The sequence below is a fragment of the Ruditapes philippinarum genome, unplaced genomic scaffold (genome assembly GCF_026571515.1).
Source record: "Ruditapes philippinarum isolate M1 unplaced genomic scaffold, ASM2657151v2 ctg75_1_1_1_1, whole genome shotgun sequence".
Lineage (NCBI taxonomy): Eukaryota > Metazoa > Mollusca > Bivalvia > Venerida > Veneridae > Ruditapes > Ruditapes philippinarum.
Genome location: NW_026859947.1, coordinates 344,140 through 368,874, shown reverse-complemented (window position 1 = coordinate 368,874; position 24,735 = coordinate 344,140). Strand labels below are relative to the sequence as shown.

General features: G+C 32.9%; 1 protein-coding gene across 50 annotated transcripts in view; it reads left to right on the top strand.

The window, feature by feature from the left end:
* The window catches only part of LOC132758373 (ankyrin-2-like), a 209,003-nt gene that overhangs the window by 38,823 nt on the left and 145,445 nt on the right, over nt 1-24,735 (top strand). For 43 of the 50 annotated variants that reach the window (XM_060750020.1, XM_060750018.1, XM_060750000.1 and 40 more), the window contains exons 2-16: nt 2,151-2,252; nt 3,296-3,394; nt 3,906-4,004; nt 5,754-5,852; nt 7,421-7,480; nt 9,924-10,112; nt 13,101-13,130; nt 14,955-15,053; nt 16,282-16,380; nt 17,005-17,103; nt 17,772-17,969; nt 18,495-18,593; nt 19,217-19,414; nt 22,665-22,862; nt 23,335-23,532. In XM_060750020.1, the coding sequence (XP_060606003.1) occupies nt 2,151-2,252; nt 3,296-3,394; nt 3,906-4,004; nt 5,754-5,852; nt 7,421-7,480; nt 9,924-10,112; nt 13,101-13,130; nt 14,955-15,053; nt 16,282-16,380; nt 17,005-17,103; nt 17,772-17,969; nt 18,495-18,593; nt 19,217-19,414; nt 22,665-22,862; nt 23,335-23,532 (1,866 nt within the window). The remainder of the gene's footprint in view (nt 1-2,150; nt 2,253-3,295; nt 3,395-3,905; nt 4,005-5,753; nt 5,853-7,420; nt 7,481-9,923; nt 10,113-13,100; nt 13,131-14,954; nt 15,054-16,281; nt 16,381-17,004; nt 17,104-17,771; nt 17,970-18,494; nt 18,594-19,216; nt 19,415-22,664; nt 22,863-23,334; nt 23,533-24,735) is intronic. The other 7 variants (XM_060750051.1, XM_060750050.1, XM_060750048.1 and 4 more) reach the window with 3 other exon arrangements.

Sequence of the window (24,735 nt, the reverse complement as noted above, 5' to 3'; positions counted from 1 at the left end):
TTTAGATTGTACCAAGATATTAATGGTACAATGTGACTTTTACTTCACTTTCAAGGTGATATTTCTGTCTCCTTCACTTGATAACATCATCATCTTTATTATGAGACACCTTTATGGGAAATTCAGAATCCTTCTTTTATTGCTGCTATTAAACAATCTACATATCAGTATTCTAAGACATCATGTATGTTTCTTACTTTTGGTTTTTCAAAAGGCCTTGACATTTGATGAGAGAATAATAATAAAAAAAAAGTGTTGGCCAGATGATGAGATGTTTTAAAAAGTAGAGCAATGCATGACTTGTTTGCTTCCAAGATGCCAGTCTCTTAATTGAGAGGTGATGAGTTTGAGCTATATTGAAGTCACTGTTGTGTTTCCATAGTACTACTTTATCCATTTTAAGTAAATACTATTTTAAGTACAGTCTAGTGGAGATTTATAAATGACATGCTTTTGTCATAGAGTATAGATCGCGATATAGAGGCCATTATCTGTATACCTTGATGCAATCTAACCTCAAACTCTATAATATTGGTTGTTATATTGAAAGGAAAAGTTGGTAACAATTGGTAGTCCGAGCATTTCAACCTTGAGATATTTGCTTTCATTAATATGTATCTGCCTCTGGAAAAATCCAGCATTGATTCTGTGAGAAAAATTGATTTCGGTCCCTCAGGATAATGTATTTATTGAGGAGGGAAAGGCTGTTTCAGAAAACACTTAAAAGTCTTCGTAAATGATGTTTTCTTTCATGTAATGAATTCAATGCTATCAATAAGAGGCTGGCTGTATTCCTATTAGATTAGTTTCTAGCAGCCTTCAATTAAGGCAACCTAATTCTATCAATATAATATTATAAAGTCACACTATGGCCATTTATGCATGTCAGCTTATACTGTCTGCTGCTATACTTACATTTTTTGATCTTGAAATCCCTACAATTGTCAATGGGTGGTTCCAACTTCAAAGTTAGGACTTGTCCATTATGCATAGTCGAAGGGATTATTCTTGATTTAGAAGTATTAGTGCCCAAAAAGTTACTTACTCAGATCTTTTTCTTATAAGATATATTTTGATTGGATAGTAAAGTATTATTATGTTCTGCTTGAAAATGTCTAATTCATAAAAGCTTATGCAGAATAAACTTTCAAAACATTTTTTTTTGTTCTATTAAATTTATCAGTGAAGGAATCATTTTATTGCCGATTTGTTAGATATCTAATACCAGGGCAAATTGAATGAGTTCTGGTGTAGAGCATGCATCCAGTCAGAAATACAGAAATAATACCAGCAGATAAATGAATTCCCACTGAGAGAAGTTATTCCTGAAACTTGTTTCAAAGAGCTTACAAGTCTTTGAGATTTCAAGAGCACACTTAATCACAGCTAAATTGTATCATGGAATCAGAATAAAGTGTGTTCCACAAGCCATTTGAAGGGATAGAATTGCATGGAAAATGTGTAGAAGAAGATTTAGTGGTTGTTAACCCTAACTTCCTGTTGATAAGCCCAATCTGAGATATTTGGCTGATAAGCCTTATGAAATATTGCAAATGTTATCGCAACAGGCTCTCATAGGTCAGCATTTTTAAAGTTCATTTGCAAATATTAATAAATGTGGTTTTTGATTGGCAGCAGTTAATGGCGGTTTTCAGCATTGAAGTATTTATCAATTTTGTTGATTTTCTTTTTCCAGGCATATATATAATTTTCCTGTACACATGTTTCTGGAAATATTTTTTTTAACTTTTTTTGTTATGGGGGGGGGGGGGGGGGGTTGCTTTGCAGAGTTACAGTTATAGAAATTAAAAGCCACTACACTTGATTTTAAAAAGTGGTACATATTTAACATTCACTGGTCATTAATGCAAGCTTGAATTCCTCCTAGCTGATTTAGTTCTTTCTGGTGACAAAAGTAGCAAATTGGCTCATACTGGAGGTCATTCTGTTCCAGAGATGCTAGCCCAAAGCTGAAATACTACTTATAGACTCCTTTACGTTTTCCCCTACCCCAACTAAAATGCTGAAAAGCATGAATTTATTGATATAAGTATGAATTCAGGTCGAACATAGGAACAGCAAATAGATTTGTTGACATTTATATTTTCATATTGTACACAATACTATCCTTGGATAACGTATATTTTCAGACTGACGGAAACACCAGCTTTCTGCGTGCGGCACGTGATGGCAACCTGGCGGAGGTGCTAGAGTATCTGAATGGTAGTACAGACATTAACACAAGTAACCCTGTAAGTATTTTCTATACCAATCTCCATAGTAACATGGTCTGAAACAAAATGAAAACAGGAGCCACATATTGTGCTGACAGTGCTCATTTGACCACCAAGTTGGCTTTTATGAGGAAAAAAAATATACATAATCATCTTGTAAAAAAAAGGAAAGGGTTTTCTTTTGGATGGTAGAAATTGCTGGTCTTATTCTCCTGTCCACCATGGGAATATGCTCCTTGAAATTTATCAATGGAGCCGATAGTTGGTTGATTTATTCTTCTTTACTTTTGTACTTTCATTTGTCATTATAAGGTCTTCTGATATGGTATATTGGTGCCTATTAATTAAATCTCTAACTTTTCTGAACTTTGGCCTTTTTAGTCATGGTCAAGGTAACCAAAGCTAAAAAAAAGATTTTTCCTAAATTTATCACAGTGAGGCTACGTATTTGACATTGTCAGAGACATATTGGGGAGCTTCCATTAGTGCAACAATTATCTATGTTTAAAAATAATTCAGGTGTGTTGTTAATTGTTTCATTGAAAAAAGACTGGTTTATAACTGAAAATATTTTTTGTTCGCTGACATAGTTTTATGAATAGAGCTAAAGATTCATTAATATTGATATGAAAGGGTTTTGATAGGAATAAGTAAAGGAAAATAGCTGATGTCAATCTTGTAATTTACCTCATAGATGTTATTGCATGGTTTGCATTGGTAGGATAATGAACAATAAAGCTCACAATGCAAAAGATGCCACTATAAGTAATTGTTTTATACATTGGACTAGTGTGACAGATGTTTCATTGACGGTTTTGCCTCCAACTGAATGCCAACATATGCCTAAAATTAAGGCAGAAATGAAGGGGCACATATTGTCTGTCTCCTGTGATATAAGGTATGATATAAGGTATGATGCTACAAAGATATGATATGATATGATAAAAAAAGTTGTATGAATGGAAAGTCCGTAGGTATTAGAATTCTTTTCTAAGTTCATATTTATATTGTGATAATATCTCATGTAAGTACTGTGAATCCCTCATGTTTTATAATTTCAGAATGGGTTGAATGCTCTACATTTGGCCTCCAAGGAAGGCCATATTAACATTGTAACAGAGCTGCTTAAACGTGGGGCAAGTGTTGAGGCAGCAACAAAGGTTAGTGTCCTTACTTATCATGAATTGTTTGTTGTTTGAAAATTGTGTACCAAATGGTCATTGACTAGGTCTTGTACATTGTTCCAGTGCTGGAAAATAAGGTATCTGTACACAAAAGAAATGAAAATAATATATCAGATAGTTTTGAACACTGGCTAGTACATTGTACAAGGATAGAAAATAAAGTTTATGAAACTAAGAGATGTGAAATTGATTGAAATCTTTTGAAAATCAATTATAATTTATCATTTCTGCATTGTGCAGGTTGTCCCACAGCCTGTACGGTAATTTTCAAGAATTTACACTGTAAATTATATATCATTTGGACAAATTAAGAAATGCTTCAAATAAAAATAGACAAGTAAGTCAAAGTCGAATTTTTGCCGGCCCTCAGTTGCTTGAAATAAACTGCAGTAGGGCTTAGTACTATTAAAAAATGGTATACATATACTTATAGAATTTACATGTCATATATGGCAGTTGATTTTAGTTTGTTTGGTTTTTTTTCCAGAAAGGGAACACAGCACTTCACATTGCATCTCTAGCTGGTCATGAAGATATTGTCAAGATGCTCGTTGCTAACGGTGCCAAGGTCAATGTACAGGCTCAGGTAGGTCAAACAATATTTACCTCCCAGAATGTTTGTTGTTTTTGTCCTCATCTGGGGGAAAAATGATTCCTTTGTGTAGGCAGAGGCTTTTTCACAAGGAATTTTCCAGGAAAAAAGATGCAATACTATTTTTAAGTTTCAAGCTTTTTTGTGCCCCAAGGCCAACACTAGGAGGTGCATATTTGTATTTCTTGACCTTTTATTGAGATAATTCTTTGAATTTACAGTTATTGACAAATTTAAGAAGTAAATATGTTACTTTTCTGAAAAATTCTTAAAATTCAAACTGGAAATGGGAAACGGCCCTTGAAAGTACCATGACCTTTGGCCAGGTTAATGCCTATTAAAGAGTCCCCCTATTCTTAAGTTTCATATCTATGGTACATTATAGATAACATTTACTTGAAGTGCAATGGAATGCATGCTGAGCAACCTTGAAATAATCTATACTTTACAACCATTAAGAGTCCTAGAATTATCACCTTGGCAACCATTAATGGTCCAAAATTATCCTCTTGGCAACCATATTATAGTTTTCAAAATAAAAGAGCCATGATACCTATCAGAACCATAAAAAAAAACGTTCTACATTGATGGACAAGATAAACATCAGGTATTGTCTCCATGATAAATCAAGTGTTAAACTAGAAGAAAATTCTATTTTAAACACTTACTCCACAAACTGCTGTTCAATCAGATATCTATTTTCTCACTTGGAATAAACATCTTTTTAATGCATTCACTGCTAGAATAAAATAGTTGATAATGACTTAGGCCAAGATTTAATGGTTTTCCACCCCTCAGTTAAAAGATTTATGGTGTTTAGTTGAAAGTGTTATATCAGTAGTGGGGGAGAAAATAGAAAAGTGAGTAGTTTGCCAGATCAAGAAAATGCTTGTTTCTATCATTCAATTAGGCAGGAAATGTAATGAATATTAACAAGTTGACATGGCAACTGATATGTTTATTGAGAATTTTTATGCAACCAACAATTAATAAAAAAAACAACAACAAAAACTAGATCATGTTTTTGTAAGTGTAAGGTCACCAGATACATGTAACAGATGGGTGTATTTATTCCACTATGTGTTGTAATTGATTTACTTATGCATAGATCTTGAGCATAATTTCATAGGCTTTAAAAACTGAACTTGATTTTGCAAACAGTGTGACCAGACTCCAAACTGTTGTCTGGTTAAATTTAATTTTAATATAGAAATTCTGTCATATAACAATGAACAGTTGTGGATTTGACGCAGGGTAAGGCCATTGTCATTCAGTTTAAGATGAAAACATTTTAACCAATAGCTTGCTAGCGACAACTGATTCTGCATGTCTGTCCAGTGCAGTCCAAGATCAGCCGACACATCTAAGCCATCTGACCAGGTGGTTTCACATGCCGATTCTTAGAATTGACTGTTTGCTGTTCAGTCAGAAAATATTATGAAGATTTCCCTAAAAATGACGAATAGTATTGTCCAGATTGAAAGATCATGGACAAGTCTATGTAATGATATATTTGGAAGGTAACGGGTAATCAAGCTGAACGTTCAAAATGGTTGTGTACTTTAAAGAAAAATATTCTGAGACTGAGATTGTTGAATCAATTTTACAGCTCTAGGCTGATTTGATGTAAATATTAAATCTGTTCTCAGCAAATTATTCTCACATTGATATCAGATAATGATTGACTAACTAGGATATAATAAAATTACACATGTGATAAATCTTTTATGTTTTTGATTTCAGACTGGTTTCACACCACTATATATGGCAGCTCAGGAGGGCCATTCTGATGTAGTGAAGTTTCTTCTGGCTAATGGGGCTAGCCAGAGTCTCTCCACTGTTGTAAGTCTACATCTGTACTTTTATCTTGCACTTAAATAAAGTTCTGTTTTATATCAAAGAAATTCAGATTATAAATCTTTCCTTGATGAGTGAATGCTGTCATCTTTTTGGCACTTGACTTTAATCATATGCCCTGCATGATTCATTGAATTTTCGTAATTATTCTTCTCTTCACAAGTATTGATATTTCTTTCCACTCACTGAATATTATGATGAATTTCTTTGATATGCACAGATCTTAAATAATCGTGTTGGTCTTTTGAGAATGTGACTTAATTACAGTTTTGTGACTCTTGAAAATGAAATAACTCCTTAGTTCTTGTTTCACTTTGGTTTTTGTGATATATGTGTCTTGGCTTATTTCGTTAATGATCATACTGGTTTTATTTGTTTGATAACTTTAAGTTTTTATGTCTTGTGTAGCCTGTGTTACACCCCTTCTCCTCTCCTGGTATTGTAAAATTATATAATGATATTATATAGACTGTTTGATGACAGGTCTTCTCTTTTAGTTGTTCAGTTTTAGGGTTTTGATATTGAAATACCTGAACAATAAGGTCGCTGATTTTGAACCACTTGCTCCACTTGCCAGGGGCTTTGGATTCTTTTATGTTAGGAAACTATCCAGCCAGCTTAGGAAGGTCTGTGGTTCTACTTAGGTGCCAGCTGATGCCTGAAGTAATGCACGGATAGGGCACCAGATGTCTTCCTCTGCTACTAAAGCTGGAAAGTAGCCATATGACCTTAATAATGTCAATGTGACAAAAAACCAAACAAAACACAAAGAAATAGTTTCAAAATAAGGGCTAATCTAATACTTAGATAATCATTTACTTTTAAAGTCATAAGAATTGATAATCCCTGAATTAATATTTGGGATTTGATCAATCGTAAGTAAAGCTAAAATTTGTTCTCATTAACATGAAGTTTAAATTTCTTGCTGATATTTTCATATATTTTCCTGGTGGTCATTTTGACAGTTGACCTTCAAGGGTTCTTTTAAAAAAAATAAATGGAACAGCATGATTTTGAAAAATTATTGTAAACTATGGTCAGGTGCTAGAGTGCCAGCCCAATAAATACATGCACTGCTTACGAAGGTTTTAAAATCTGTTGGATGTTTCAGGGTTTAACAAGACATTATTTATTTCTGCACTTATCAATGACACCACCATATTTCATAGAAATTTTGTTTGACTCTGTTTAACTTTTTGTATTAATGTGTGTTAATTTTATGTTTGAGTTGGATTTGATTAACATTATTTGCATTCATACTTTGGTTAATTTGTTGGCACATTTGTTGGAATTTGTTGAAACACAGTAAATATTGAATAAGGAATTCAAAACATAATTACCTTCATCGAAGGTAATACAAAATGCTATTCTAAAAAAAAAAATGTAAACTATTCAAAATTCTGAGAAAAAAAACAACAAAAAAACATTGTATGACTATCTCTAAAATGTGCTTAATTATTCCTTATTTGATGTTCAAACGTGTGACAATTAATTGTGACACTCATGCAGTGATTGTGTGTGCATGTTGTTTGTATATAAAGCTTGTGTTGTAGGGAATAAATAACAATGAGTATGCAGAAAAAAGGAGGAGTCAGATATCATCGGGATCCCAGGTACATGGTCACTACAACCTCTCACATATATTGTATATTAGAAATGTATTAAATACATGCTTCGTTAAGTTATATAAGTAACTTAAGTACATTTGAGACCTTTAATGTATATTTTTAAAAGATGTTAATTAAAGTATATTTTTTTTATAAAGATAGAATAGTTGCATGTTGCTTGAAAAGGAAAAGGCAATTATATAATTCTGTAAAGCTATGGATACTAAAAGGAAATAATAAAAAAAGAATTGTTATAAAATGTTGACCTATCTAAGCTACTAAAATGATTATAACCATTAATTTTGTGAAATGAATGGTTTAAAAGGCTTGTAGAAGTTTGCCATCTTTCAACTGATTTTGTTAGACACTCTTATTACATCTGATTCTACCCAATCAATCAAAATAAGCAGGCACATCCATGTGGTCTGATTATGGTCTGAATTTTTTGCTATACAGTTAGTATATATTTTTCCAAATTCCCCAAAAAGTAAATGGTTTGTCCAGATTGAAATATTGACAGGTCTATTTAAAATATTTAGCTTGGTAATGTTAAGATGAATGCACCTTTCACTTTTGCCAAATGGGGAGTTAAAAAAACATTTCTTTTATTTGACCCAAAGGGATTGATAAGTGAAGTCTTTTGTTTTTTTCTGAATGAAAAAATGATTGTGTTATTAATTAATACATAGGGAAAGATAAAACACTTGTGGAATATTAAGTAAAAGAACAGGAATTTGATAGATTGCTTTGTGATCTTAATATGTATACAAATTTGCCAGAAGTATCTAATATGAAAAAATAAGAAGCATGTATTAATACCTTTCATTATACAATTGTTTGAGAAATAAAAACGGTGGGGAGAGATTAGTTGCTACAGAAATAACAGTCGGCAATAAAATGCTAGTGCTAACATTATGTGAACCTGTTTGTTATAGTAATAAACTGCCTGGAAAAATAGTTCCAACAATTTGGGAAAAGTAGTGCCTAGTCTTATAATTCCTCTCTTTCGCTTTCTCTCTCTTTATGCTTGTAATGTGCGTTACTGCTGCATTTTCTGCTCTCTAAGAATGTGTGTATATTTTTCATCTTGCACTAATATTTTGCTATCTTTTTTCACTAAGAAAATAGAGAGATAAATAGTGGGCACAAAGTTTCTGAGAAAATATTTCTAGAAGGTTTCTCAGTTAATTAACGTGATTGTTTGTGTTGTAGAGTAGTTTATATTCATTTATTCATATAGTGCCTGATTCTCAATGCTTAGGAGCTCATCTTCTCTTTAAATAGTGGTTCGTACTACAACATGTTTATTTGCTATAGAAGTTTTTGTGGCAAAGTGGTAAAGATCGGTTAAGATCGGTAAAGATTGCTGATTTGGGAACACTTGCCACCTTGCCACTCACGGCTGTTTTGTATAAACCCTTTACATGGGACATTGAACTCTTGTATGTGAGAAAGCTATAAGGGCCAGCTAAGAGAAGGTCAGTGGTTCTACTCAGATGTCTGTTTGGACCTGCATTGATTCTGTAAAGTGAACTGAAAGTCTTCCTCAATTAGTAAAGCTGGAATGCTGTCTAAATATCACAGCAGACATGTGACTTTAATTCAACCCCACAAAAATTGCAAAAAAAACAATAAGTGTGATGAATAAGTAGGAGGTTTTCTTAAGATTGCATCCTCTGTAACAAAAAGGACTTGATCATGGTAAAATTTGAATGTGTTTGAAAAATTGAAAATATATAATGTTATATAAGCTTGCCTTTGATAAGGATAACTTATAGCTTTTATATTTCAACACTTTGCTAGAAGCTTCATTTAAAGTTATTTCATTCATTAAATTTTATGATAGAAAATTGTACAATATGAAATTTATTGTATTCAGTATTTATTTATTTCATATTTCATGTAGCCATATATTGTAGATTGCTATTATTATATACCATTGGTGGTGATTTGTGGGTGATAAGGTGCCTATATAGTTTTAATTATATCGAGTATATTACTTAGTGCTAGTAATAAAACTCTGGCTTTTTCAGAACATGTAGGAAATTTATATAATCCTTTCCTTTTGACATACAGATTATAAACAATTTATTATTATTTTGTTATGTTTATAGTTATATGTAATTCCAGATGTTTAAATATGCATTGAATTTATTGGTTATATTATAATCTAAAAGACAAAACTCCAAGCCAATCTCCAATCTGTAAAATAGTCTAAATAAATGATAATGATTTATTGACAGTTATATAAAACATTAATAATAAACATGCATAGATTTCATTTTTTCTGTAAAAAAAATATTACATATCATTCTTACCATTAGAATAAATGATAAAGAAATTCTTCATACATGTATGTTGACTTTAAAAGTCCAATAGTTCAAACAAAAGACTGTTGATTGAGAGTCATGCAAATTTATTTTATAATTTCATATATTTATAATTTTAGGATGGATTCACTCCCCTGGCCGTTGCCTTACAACAAGGACACGAGAGAGTGGTAGCCGTACTGCTAGAACATGACACAAAGGGCAAGGTTCGACTCCCAGCGCTCCACATTGCTGCCAAGAAAGATGACACCAAGTCTGCAGCTTTATTACTACAGAATGAACAAAACTCAGTTGACCTTGAAACCAAGGTAATTTTCTTCATTGTTTATTGAATATCTGATATCATATAATACATTTTTATTTTACAACTTTGCTTAGAATCTCATTTTAAGAGAGCTTCACAGAAATTCTTTTAATACAAATTCTTGATTCTGTTTTGACACTAAATCTTAATAACAGGGTATTTAAAGCAACATTCTCTTGTTCATTTTTGGCATCATGTTTCATTGATTGTGCATTGATCGATGGCGCATTTATGAATTGCGCATTTATGCATTATTAAGGAACATTTCTCTGGAGTCCCAGGCTGCAGATTATGTTTGCAGTATGAATCAGAATGGCAGATAATAGCCGTCACAGTAGACCATTGATTTCTTGCCCACCCAAATCGGTCCACAGTGAAAGAATGAAGAGGCAGACTTGATTGAAATAAGTTGGTTAAATTATTGGAATTTGTTCTCTCTGCTTGCTTGATTGAGTCAGCATTCCGAGGAATCAATACAGTCTCTAGTGGTCTGAGTCACGCTCCCTTACATTGTATTGGCTCTTGTTTAAACATTTGTTGAACAGTATCATTACATGCTCACATGTTTGTTTTTGTTGTTGTTTTTTCTTCTTCTATAAATAGCAGTTTGAAATTCATAAAAAATGATGAATGATCAGAAATGACAATAGCCATGATACATTGTTTACTTAGATTTTATTGGGAGATAAAGACCATGAGGAAAATTCATCTAAAATTAGTAAATTTGTGTTTTATTTATAAAAAACAACAGAATAAGTTATCTTGAGAAAAGGTGGTAGATTAAGCCTACTTAACACAGTGGGTAGACAAAAATACTACAATTATGAAAAGCTTAGGTAATAGAAACAGAAAAAGTAATGACAAATTCGTAATAAACTAGTAATAAGATTCTTAATTACACAAAAGAATGCTTTTTATACCTATCATGTTTTCCTAGCATAACTTTCTGAGGTTTGAATCAATACTGAAGGGCCTAGTAGCTATCAGTATAATATAAGAACCAAGGCAGCCGGCACAATTTACAATCATACAGTCTTAACAAGACACTATTTATGGTTGTGCTTTGTGCTTGTAGTATTTTGACACTAAAAATCAAACTAACAAGAAGATTGTTGGTTATACTCAGGTGCCAGCTTGTACCGGAAATAATGTTCAAAAGGCACCAGAGTTCTGCCACAACCATTAAAGCTGGAGAGTTGCCATATTGACCATTTCAGTGTTGAATGATTTTAAAATAAAAACAAAACAAACCAATTAATGATGTACAGCAGGACAAGCCCATTATTTATAAATAAAATAGGATAAAAGATTGAGCAAGCATTACTATTTCTCAGAAATCATTCCATAGTGTTTCGACTACATAATCTATAGAATCTTCAGGTAAATTCTTTACAGAAGCTTAGAGAAAAACAACAGCTCACAGCCTCTGTTTTATCATTCACCGTAAAAAATTTCCTACTCCAACCTAGCGTCTGATTCATCAGAATGGAAGATATTTATTTTAAAACTGTGTAATCATGACCTACATCTTAAAATATATATATATATCTTGTCAGTAAGCTCTTAAGGTTATCACCTCTGATTATCTGTTATATAAGCTCGTACAGGTTTCTGCTAGAGTGTGTATATCATATTTAATTGAGTTCTCCCCAACATAAAGAGGGCGAAAATAATATTTCTGTTGAAGTTTTTTTTAATGGCAGTTTTACTACATCCGCTACCAATGTTAAGTTGGTGAATGAGTAATGATTGTATTTTAACTACTGATTTTTTTTGTTCATTGAAATGAATGCAATGTTTTTCATAGAAAGTATGGGAGATTAGTAAGAAGTCCACCAAAATCAATACAGTCTGGTTTTAAAACATGAAAATCAATAAACAGACTCGTTCCAAGTAAATTTTATTTCTAATAGGAGAACCTGCAAAGAAGTAAATTATATTTGCATCAGACCATGGTTAACGCTGGGTACAATAAATGTTATATTGCACCTGACAGATTGGGTGATGGGGCGATTAAAAGTTTTGTTGAAAATTCTTTTGTAAAATACATTTTACAATTTATTTGTTCATTTTTGTCATACATTTTCACATTGCTAGATTTATTTATAACTAATGATGGTGCAGGCAGCGCAGCTTATTAACATATTAAGATATTTATCCATACAGAATAATAATAACCAAAATATATTTATAATAAATTTTGCTTCTTTTATTTTTTTTTCAATGATTTTAATTAACCTTTACCTTGCTGAAATTGAAAAAGGATTAGCCTTTGCCACTTAGTAATGCAAGCATACTTGGTATATGAATATTTTATTCGTGATGTAGTTTGTGGCCAAGTGGTTATGGTTGTTGACTTCAAACTACTTTCCCTCACAGCTGCGGGTTGGAATCCCAATAGGGACTTTGTATACATTTATGTGAGGAAGCTATCCAGTTAGCATACAGAACGTCGGTGGTTCTACTCAGGTGCCAGCTGCTGTCTGAAATAATGCCTAGAACGGCACCTTAGGTCTTCCTCCTCCAAGTAAAGGTGGAAGGTTGCCATACGACCTATACTGTGTTGGTGCGATGTAGAACCCAACCAAAAAACAAAGAAAGAATATATATCGGGTGCCTGTTAGTACCTGAAAAAATGCACAGATGGGCACCTTAATGGTCCTCCTCCACTAGTAAAGCTGGAAAGTGGCCATATAGCCTATACTGGTGTGGTGTGATGTAAAACCCAACCAAAAAACATAGAAAGAATATATTTGCCATTATAGAACCAGGCCAGGCTCTTTACTATGAGTATGTGTTTAAATTTTTATCTTGATACTGCAAATTGATTATGGACAGTTCTAAAAATAGAAACTCGAAATGTTTATGTAAGAAATTCAGCAGGTTAAGTGTTAATGTTGTAATAAACTAAATTCTGAATGGCCCCCCAACTCCCTATTAGAGAGTTATCCCCCCTGCCCTGGTTTAAATTGCTGCTTGTTGCTTTCTTCAGGGTGCAGGACTTGTTAATGACACAACTAAGGTTTGTAATATTTGTGACCTTGAAACTTGTTGTGACCTTCACCTTTAGCATATTTTTTTACTGACCTTATACATATATATATTTTGTTGTTCTTTTTTCATTTCATAATCTGTTTTTATATGCTTTTTATTTTACATTGGTTTTTTGCACCAGGTTATTGTAACTTTGTTTCAGCTATCAGTGTCTATAATACTTCAAGGCTAAAAGGTAGCACTTGTTCATTTCCACCTTTGTAAATAATTTCCATGTGATAGTTTTCCAAATATTTCAAGGGTTTATCACATTTTTTCAGCATTTTGAAGTCTGACAGTATATAACTTGCATTGATGCCTTTGTTCTGAATGTAATAATAAGATATTGAGTCTAAAAGCCAAACTAGATTTCAAAAAATAGTCAGCTTTAATTTGAGGCCTGTTTAAAGTTTGAATACCAATATGCATTGATTACTGGTATGCATTGAATACCGGTATGCATTTGATACTGGTATATATTTTATACAGTCATGGTCACTATATTTCTTTGGACTATTTAGTAAATAAGTAAAAGTCTGTAGAGTATTTAGCGAAATATTCCAATTTCAAGTGATTTGTGTGGAGAAATTTAAGGATTTCTTACTAATAAGAAGTCAGTACTGGTAAAAAAAGAAATGTTGTCTAAAGTCAAAGGGGTTATAATTATGTAATATGCAAGAATAATGGGCTGCTGTAATTTAGGCGGGAATATTAGACTCTGGGACTCTCGTTATCACTTTGAAAAGTAAACATTGTAGACAGTTACCACTGAGCTAATGAATTGGATATTCACAAATTCTTATCTATACCAAGAGACATTGTAAGATTCTTTTAGATTTACACTCAATTCTTATATATATAAAGTTGTGATGGAAATATTGGTACTTCTGTAACTGTTCCTTTTAATAAATCTCATTTCTTCTTCCCTGGATTGATATTAAAATAAATGCATGCATATGTACCGTTTTATTTGAGAAAAAAAATGGAGAAAAACTTTGTGAATATTGCTTCTTTTTTTTGCATGAAAATGCTTTTTTACCCTTTTAGCAGTTTTTTTTACTGCAAACTGTTTTCTATTGTACTTCAAAACAATAATCTTAACTTTGGAATGCATTTTTTAGGACAAATGTTGTTAGATAGAATATCATGTTTTTGTAGCTTATAGTGAATCTGAGGATACAAAATTACCTGTAATTTGTTTTTATCATGTAGATAGTAAATCTATTGAAAACACCTGAGTAGATTTATGATATTATATCACATTTTGATTAAACCGTAGTTTATGTTTCAGTTTCTCATTCTATTCCTAGGCTTTTGTTGTGCCGCACATAGTATATCAAAAACATATGTATTATTGTAATAACTATCACACCTTGTGTCCAAAAAAATGTAAAGGAAATCTTTTCAGTAGTGGTAGCTTTAGATTACAACAGATGCTAATTTAGACCGCACCGCACTATACAATACTTAAATATTTAAAACATATGAGCCGCGTCACGACAAAAACCAACATAGTGGGTTTGTGACCAGCATGGATCCAGACCAGCCTTCGCAGTCTGATCAGGATCCATGCGTTTCGCTATCAGTTTCTCTACATGTAATAGAGTTGGTAAGCGAACAGCATGGATCCTGATCAGACTGCGCGGATGCGCAGGCTGGTCTGGATCCATGCTGGTCGCAAACCCATTATGTTGGTTTTGTCATGACGCAGCTCAATTATGAACATTCATAAAATAAAACTAATTCCGTAATGAATTTGTTCATATTTGAATTGTATGGAAAAAAAATATTTATATGCTGGTTCCCATTTCAGAGTGGTTTCACACCTCTTCACATAGCCTCCCATTATGGAAATGTTAATGTTGGTACCCTGCTCATTCAGAGGGGAGCAGATGTCAACTTCAGAGCCAAGGTAATTTTAGCATTTAATTTAACACTGGCTGCAGGAATTAACTTATCAATGACAACAGTTCAGAGATTTGACAGTACCTATACATCAAGCCCTTGGACTGCTTAAGTTATGTATCTTTTTAGTATTAGTATTTATCAATTAGTTTAAACATATTTACTTAAGCTCAGTTGCTAAACAAGTTCTTGCAACTTATATACCACTCCCCAGTCCGCTTCCTGGAACCAACAAGTACTGGTGTCGTGAATGTGATCAAGTAGGAGTAGAACCCATGATCCCTGGTTTGAGAGGCAGACATCTTAACCATTAGGCGTCTACTCCCCCATAAGCGACACCTTTCAATTGTCAGTTGGGAGTTAGGATAAATCCTTTACGTAATTTAATGAAGAACATGTTAAATAGGTTAACGACAGTATATTTCAATGTTTACATCACCATGTGACATAAACCTGGGAACATTTATTTGCCAGTGGAATAAAGAAGACAATGTACTGGCAGCTAATCAAATCCTTGTTTTTTATCGTAACAATAACAGTAATGTAAATCACAAGGAAACAGTTACCCTGGCAGCCAATACAGACATATATACTGTAGTAGTACATATAAAATATGGCCTCTGTTTATAATAAAAAATACAATGTTTAGATCAGTGTCAGCTATAGATTTATTGGAGTGACACGGATTTAAGATTAAAGAAGCTGTTCCATTGGTGTTTGTAAAGCTGAATTTGTCCCTTAGTCTGATATCGGCAGTTATGACTTTCATATGCCACAAGTATAGTGCTTGAACAGGTTGTACTAGTACATCTGTTCTTTCTGAACAGTCCCTATCCTGTTGACTGTTCAATTACAATTTTGTAACATAAACCCCTTAAACAAATTATGGACAGTTCCAAATTCAAAGGAAGCCAAGTCTATTTCATAAATTTAGGTGGGCTAGGGACTTAGGATAAGATTTAGCCAGTAAATGTGCCAATAAGAAAAATTTTCAGCTATTTGTTACCATATTCCATACAAACTAATGGATAATGTTTGAAAATGTATTGAAAAATTAAAGACGGAAAGATAAATGTCACATTGTAGTCATGTAAACAACAAAGAGAAAAATGAATATAAATGTTCTTTTTGTTTATTTTATAGTTGTTTATTTAAAATATTTTTCTGAAAGCATTCTGTTTGTCAATGATTCCAGTAATCTTGACCTTGAAACTTACGATGATTTCTATTTATAGAACAACATTACTCCCCTACACGTTGCTGGAAGATGGGGCAAGAATAACATGATCATCCTGTTGCTAGACAACAAAGCAACTATAGATGAAAAAACAAGGGTAAGCATTACACTGTGTAATGAAAAGCGTTCAAATGTTCAGAATCATATCGGAACATTCAAATCTTCATATGTTTGTTTACATCCCTAGAATTGGAGAATTAAGTTAAGTATATATATAAACCAGTGAAATAATGATGACAAAGATCTTGGAACACTTGTGAAAGAACATTTTTATCCAAAATAATAGTGACTTATTCACTCTTGAATTTGCTGATTCAACTTTCTCATCATGTTGAGGTGTGGGTTACCTACTAAGTGTAGAAGCTAAGACCATGTGAAATAATGGGGAAACATGTAATGTAAATTTGAACACTTTGTTTTTTAATGAATTGAGACTGGCTGATTTCATGAAATTGTAAAATCCTTATTTATCTTTATCTAGCTCAAAATTAGGCTGATATTTTAGGGCAGCAACTTTCAGGATGTCAGGCCACTAGTGTCAATACAGTTTATAATAACATTGATTTATTTAATAGTCATATACATGTAAATCGTTGTGTTATTTTGGTTGTAACATTTTCATGAAATGTGGGTATTTATGAATAGGAAAAATTTCATTGTTTTCTTAAACCACTATTATTATATAACATGTGACAATAAGATATGATGTTTGATATTTTAGGATGGACTGACCCCCCTTCACTGTGCTGCTAGAAGTGGTCATGAGAATGTGGTAGATACTCTGCTTATCAGAGGTGCACCTTACCAGGCTAAAACTAAGGTATATAGATTATAGACATAACTGTTCTTACTTTGTTTTATATTTACCCTTGTTTTACTTTGTATAATCTGTTGTTTTTTTTTCTTTAAATTCTTTTGTAAATTCAGACATTTTTTTCTTATGTATTCTTAATAGGGTCTTGCTTAAGAGTCCTTATACTGTATTTGCTTACCTTTAAAGCAGCACGATATAGTCATAGTTAGGCATCCCTGGCCAATTGGTTAAGGTCATTGACTTCAACCACTTGCCTCTCACCACTGTAGGTTTATCCCACCCAAGCATCTACAGATTCTTTCATGCTATCCAGCTAGCTTACGGAACATCGGTGGTTCTACTCAGGTGTCCGTTTGTGCCTGAAATAATACAGAGAGGGGCAGCTGAGGTCTTTCTCCACCAAAAAGCTGGAAAGTTGCCTTATAACTTATACTGTGTTTGTGCAACATAAAACCCAATCAAAATAAATAAAAAAAGTAGTCAAGATAATAACATACTGAATAATTGTTTTGTTACAAATGTTATCAATATCAAGAACTTACATTCTTGTTTGTTCCATATATAAGTACAACAGCATTTACACTTACACCACAATCAAGACCCACAGATCTCATAAGATTTTTCATTACTACTGTTTTAACACATTCCTTTATCAGATTTTCTTAATATTACAGAATGGTTTGACCCCCCTGCACATGGCTGCCCAGGGAGACCATGTTGACTGTGCACGACTCCTACTGTACCACAAGGCCTCAGTGGATGATGTTACAATGGACTACCTGACACCGCTGCACGTGGCTGCCCACTGTGGTAATGTTAACACGGCTAAACTGCTCCTTGACAGGAAATGTGATCCCAACAGCCGAGCCCTCGTAAGTTCTTACATCATGTTTTAACCAGTTTTTAGGGAAAATGTTAAAAAATGAGCTTATGAATTATATTATAAAATGATGTGAATTTCACAATACTCCCTATAATACAATGAACTTAAAATTCATTGTTATTTGTGCATGCCTGCATTATCAATCTAAACAAAGCTACATAGGCATCATATTAATTTAAATCCTTAATTTAGAGATAGGCCTGTTTTGCCACAGACATGATGATAGGCCTGTTTTGCCACAGACATGATGATAGGCCTGTTTTGCCACAGACATGATGATAGGCCTGTTTTGCCACAGACATTTTTCTTTCTGAAAGACTATTTTGTTTGTCTAGACATATAATTTCCCTTAATAATTAATAAGCCTTTGTTAATTGAGAATAGTTTCAGTATTAACAAGGCTGCTTGAATATTTCAAGCCTGCTTTCATCAAGGTAGATGAAGAATGATTGGGAATGTGTTCACTTTGTAAAACTGACAACAAATACTGTATAAAGTTTTTCTATGTTAACAGAATGGCTTCACACCACTACATATTGCATGTAAGAAGAACAGAATCAAGGTGGTGGAGCTTCTCCTCAAATACGGAGCCTCCATTGAGGCTACTACAGAGGTAACTATATATAATAGCCGTACTATAGTAACATTCGATCGTGGGAATTTTAAAACTATTTCCGGGACCGTTTTTACATTGTGTTAATGATAAACGTATGCCATCATATGAAATTTAGGTACAAGTAATAGTTACACACTAATAAGAAATAATTAAACAACTTAATCAGCTCAAAAGGAGCAATGTAGGAGTGACTGTCGTGACTTCGTCATTGACCCACTTTTCAAAAGCATGGGTGATGTTTTTACAGGTAGATGTGATGGTTAAATTAATGTTATTGAGGGCAGTTTATGCGAAATAGACAGTTAGAAATTTAAAATTTAAGGCTTTTTCAAGACAAAAATTTGGGCTAAGACTAACGCAATTCATTGTTTTACTTGTATTTTGAATCCAAACATGTTGCATTATTTTAATGAATTTTATGGAAGTATTCAATATCTAATAGATAACCAAATATATAATTTGCTTCGAAAAGGCCTGTAGTAAAGAACAGAGCAGTTTATATATATTTTGCTTGCAAATAATTTTACAACAAATTATAAATTCATTTGTGGATGAGAATAATGGGGAAAAAGTTTATTGCACCAAAGTTTTGATCATACGCTATTGTTACATAATTACAGTCTGGTTTGTCACCACTACACGTTGCTTCCTTCATGGGACATATGAACATCGTCATTTATCTGATACAACATGGAGCAAATCCCGACTACCCAACAGTCCGTGGTGAGACATCGCTACATCTGGCTGCACGAGCACAACAAACTGACATTATTAGAATCCTCCTCAGAAATGGAGCTACAGTAGATGCACGTGCAAGAGTATGTCTTTGTTTATTTATAAAATGTAAAATTAGGTTTGTCTGTCAATGGGGTGCTTAGAGTTTTGTGTATACAGGTGGTATTGCATGTTTTTATGGGAATGAAAATACAATGAAATTAAAAAAAATGCTAAAAAAAATTATTGAATGAAAGAGACATTTGTTTCTTAATTGCTATTTATTTAAAGCACAGAATCTAAATTTTGTTTCTTCTGAGATAGTAAGTTGTTGAAATAACATTTTGGCTATTTTATTTATAATTTTAAGAACATTGCTAAAAATCCCGAAATGAACCTTAATCTGGTTCCTTATGAAACTGGATATTATTTAGGTCGGAATAATATTGGAGGCATATGTCTGAATTTTGTATTTTTGAGTAAAATGAAATAGGACTTGAAAACCAATATATGCTGCGATCATGTAAATTATTCAGAATTGGCGATTATGTAATTGGCAAGTCAATAATAGGGCATTTAGGAGACTTTGGGTTATTACATCATTATTTTCGTCTCAAATTGTCGTAAGACGTAATTAATCTATATAAGCATGGCTGCAAAATGTACTGGGATAAGCCGGTGTGCTGATGTTTTCATCTGAATTATTGAACAACGGCAATCTGACTAGAACAAAAATCAATAGGTAGTCTGAGGGAGAAGTATTATTGTGGTGATAGAATGGAATACAATAAACTTGTATGGGGGTTAGAATGTAACTGGATCGCATTTGACATAGCCTGATAAAAGCCATGTGTTTCTGCATGTAAATAGTCTGGTTTTTGTCATGTGTGATGTATAGGATAAAAATGTATAGGAATTTTGAAATTCCATTAGTGACAGAGATGACCTAATATGTTGTAGCAAATGCTGAAATAATATAATAGATGATTAAAAAGCAACAAAATGTCTCTTTTTTTCTGAGCATTGAACATTCATCTTCAGTTTGCTTTACTGATGACCCTTGCAAAGGTCAAGGTCATGAAAGTTACAAAAAGAAGTCAATGCTCATGTTAATCTAGCTATGGGTGTATTTTTTTTAGTCACAAATTATAATGACTTACATGTCTGTGCTTTAATGCTTCTGAGGCAGTGCATTTAGATTACAACCCATTCATAATGCATAAGTCAAGGTCATAGAAAGAAGTCAGATTTATAGACATGTCTGGAAAAAATGCAGATATCCTATTAAATATGATTTTGCATCATTATTCATTTCTTAAAACCATATTTCATCTGAGTTCACAATATCCAATCATGAACTGTGCATAAAAATATTATTTCTTGTTTTCTCGTTCTGGTCTGAATGCTCATAGCAGAATGGTACATTATTACCGTTACTCACTAAAATTGTCAGAATTATTTGCCTGTTTTGGTCTATAATGGGAATCTAACACTAAATAATAAATTGATGTACGCTAATGGCATGTTATCAAGTTGTTTGTCTGTTTTGTGCCAAGGTTATTATTTTCGTACACGATGAAATCTGTCTCTATTGGGAATTATGTACATTTTCCATCACTTGTTTAAGCTATGTTGCTCATCAGATTATGGGATTATTTTCATGTCCATAACATCATGACTGAGGTTTCACTTTAATTTGTTCCACTGAGATAAGGTGCTGGAAGTAGTTTTAAAATAAAGTATTCTTCTTAGCACACTTTTGGAATCATTACATAAATTCTTGTCTGCCCACTTATCTCAATAGAAAGAACATTCAAAGAGGTTCAATCAACCGTCTCTGTGGTCGAGGGGTTAGAGTCAATGACTTTTAATCCAGTAACCTCTCTGGCATGGATTTGATCCTCGGGAGATGCTTTGGTAGTTGAGGGCGGAGGAAGGTAGTCTAGTACTGGTGTAACTCACCAGGAACAATGGTTAGGAAACTACCCGCCTATATGACTGAAATACTGTTGGGAAAAGGCGTAAAATGAAACAAACAAACAAACGAACAGGTTCAATCCTCTGGCAAGGAGCTATTTCTCAGTGACAATTGATCTCACTCGGACATTGAGTCTAATGGTCATTTGTCTCTTATTACAGAATCACAAATCATGTGGGATAAGTAGTCTGTCACTTGTGAAGAAATTGGTAATTACTTGGTTTAAAAATGTAGCCGGGAAAGCAGGTTAGGTTGACCGCCTGCCAATATAGGACCAAAAATGTGTTAAAATCACCACAAAACTAAACCAAACAAACAAAATTAATGCAAAGAACAAGAAAATAACTCCATTGCAGTTATTCAGATAAGCAGCAGACAAAAACATTTTGGCCATTTTTCATGGAACTTCCATGAAGGGATAGGCTTGTTGTTTTTTTTATGTGTCAGCAATTCTGCTGTCTGTGGAAGTGTAATATCAAGCATTTATGACACCAGAACAAACACTAAAATTTGTCTCAAAAGTTCTCTCCGAACTTCTATAGACAGAAGTAAATTAATGACAAAGTTTGAGACAGTATCAAGTTTACAGGCATAATTACATTGATTTTTGCCAGGGATAAATTGCTAGGGATATTAATGCTGGAGTGTTGAATTTATTTGCTGTGTGTTCCTCATTCCCTGCCAACATTTATTGACAGTCTCTACTGCACCGAAATTGATACTTCTTCTTATCAGTAAACAAATAAACTATCTGCCATGTTTTTATTCTTGTAAATAATGCAATAGCAAAACCGCAGTTTGGAAAAGTGCCATGTTTAAATATATGTTCCTATTTTAATGCATAATGTTGGTTTGTTAGAAACTTACTTGTTTATGGTGATAGGTTAGATATAAGTAACGTTTTTGACATACAATGGAATGAGTTTCAAGGACTGAGCCCCTTTAGACCTTATTTTTACTTCAGTTTAACTAGATATTTTTAAAAAAAAAAACGGTATTTTTGGAAATGATGTTGACTTTTCTAGACAGGTTGTTTCCCAATAAAGGTGGTGTTAAATGTAAATATATATGTAGTGGCCTTTATATCCATTTGTAACCTTTGCAATGTGATTAAGACATGTATGACAGTTCCAGTATTAGACATGAATCTATGTTATATTCTTTGCTTACTTCTATACAAGCTTACTTCTATACAACTAAACATCTTTTTGTTTTTTTCCTTCCTAGAATAAGGCTATGGTTTAAAAGGGCGGTAATTTAAAATTTTAATGTGCACATCTTTAAGTGAGTTAGTCATATGTTTATATTGTCGAGAAAAAAGCAAATTTTAGATAAAATATGGCCGTATCCAATATATATTTGATATTGTATTTCAGGAGCAGCAGACGCCTCTCCACATTGCAGCCCGGCTCGGTAATGTTGACAATGTTGTACTCCTATTACAACATGGAGCCAAGCCGGACGCCACGACCAAAGACTTGTACACACCACTGCACATTGCAGCCAAAGAAGGACACGAGGAGGTTGCCTCCGTCTTACTAGAACATGATGCCAATCTTAACCTTACTACCAAGGTTTGTACATATCACTATAAACAATGATTTAATTTGCTAATTCAAGACATGAATGTAGAGACCGAAAGTTTCACTGGTCTGCTTGTAATAATGAGTAGAATTTAAGACAAATGACTCTGAAAATATTTTTTGAATGGTCAAGGAGCTTGAATTCTGAAATTAATATTTTCTCCAAACCACGTTGTTATTAATTACTGAAAGTATTGAATTACCTTATCCAAATACAGCTTTCCAGAAAGCTCACAGAGTATTAGCGTTTCAACCAGAAAAGTATTGATTGAAATAAATGAAAGTTCAGGAACAATTTAGGTTTACAATAATTACAATTTTAAGACAACAAAATCTTGAGATCATATTCCAATTTTGCTCAAGAATTGCAATAAATCTTGTAAAACTTGCATTGTAAAGTGAATAAGTTTAGATCCCCGAATTGACAAAAATTTTATTAATTTATGACTATTTGACATTACAGAAAGGATTCACTCCCCTGCATATTGCTGCCAAGTATGGCCAGTTGAAGGTTGCCAAGTTGTTGCTACAGAAAGACGCGAACCCAGATGTACAGGGCAAGAATGGGCTCACACCTCTACATGTGGCCACTCACTACAACCATGTCAGTGTAGCACTCCTGCTGCTCAACAGCAAGGCCTCCCCTCATTCCACAGCTAAGGTAAGAAACAATTTTCTTTTCATTTTTTTTAGCTTGTCTGTTCTGAAGAAAAATTGACTTATTAGGGTCTGGTCACTACAGCAGCAGTGTTGTTATTGTGCAAAAACTTTTAATGTAGTCCATGATTCAAACATTTTAAAACTTATCAACATGAAACTTGGAATAGTTGTTTTTCATGACAAGGTGCAGTTTTTAGACAAGGGGCATTATTTTCATAGCAATATTTTTGGAGTTACGCCCCTTAATAACTTAACAGATGAGCATTACTATGCCTGTGGTGCTCTTGTTTGAACTTTTGTCTTTATTAAATTGGACATCACATTTTATTCTATTCATTGAACATCATTTTAATGGTTATTTCATAGAACATAATTTTTAAAGGAGTTTTATAGGATTTCAAAATTATCATGGGGTATCTCAAAGGATGCAATTTTTCATCCTGTTTAAAAGGATATTATTTTAGGTTTTTCATATGATATATTCTGAATGGCAGTTTTATGCGGTTATGTCATGCCATATGAATGTTCAAGGTTAATTATATAACATAATTCAAAGACTTATGTATGTAAATATTATTGATTTATTGACATAACACAAACTTGAAGGAACTGAAAGTTATATGAAACAGATGGTGAAATTTATAGATTTCTCTGAAAACCAGTAAAAATATTTTTATTTTTTTATTTTTTTTAACCATACTATGCACTTGTAATTACACATCTGAATCAAATTTATTCCGTCAGTCTTAGACATTAGACAATAATGTATATGTATTTATTTGCACTTTATATAAAGTGAAGGGAAATAACCTTGAGTGACATTATGATGCAGAAGTATGTAAACTTGGCAAACATCCTCTGATGTAATTATTCAGTTAGCTTTGCTAGCAATTAGTACACTTGGTAATGATAATTAGTTGTCAGTTTCAATGAACATGACAGTGTCAGGGTGTGGGAAAAGGAAATACACCATCAATAAACCTAATAAAAATAGTAAACTAAAAAAAAAGGCTGGAGGAATCTTGATATGCAAATTATAATTTCTGAGATAAAAGGGGTTTTTTTTTTTTGGTGTTTTTTTTTTTCTCAAGATTTATTCAGCAGACATTAATTTTGTGTGTGTGAACTTCATTGGATTTAGTTCCCATGTTTATATATATTGCATGTTTTTCTACAAGTTCAGTAGAATATAAAATAAAATGGT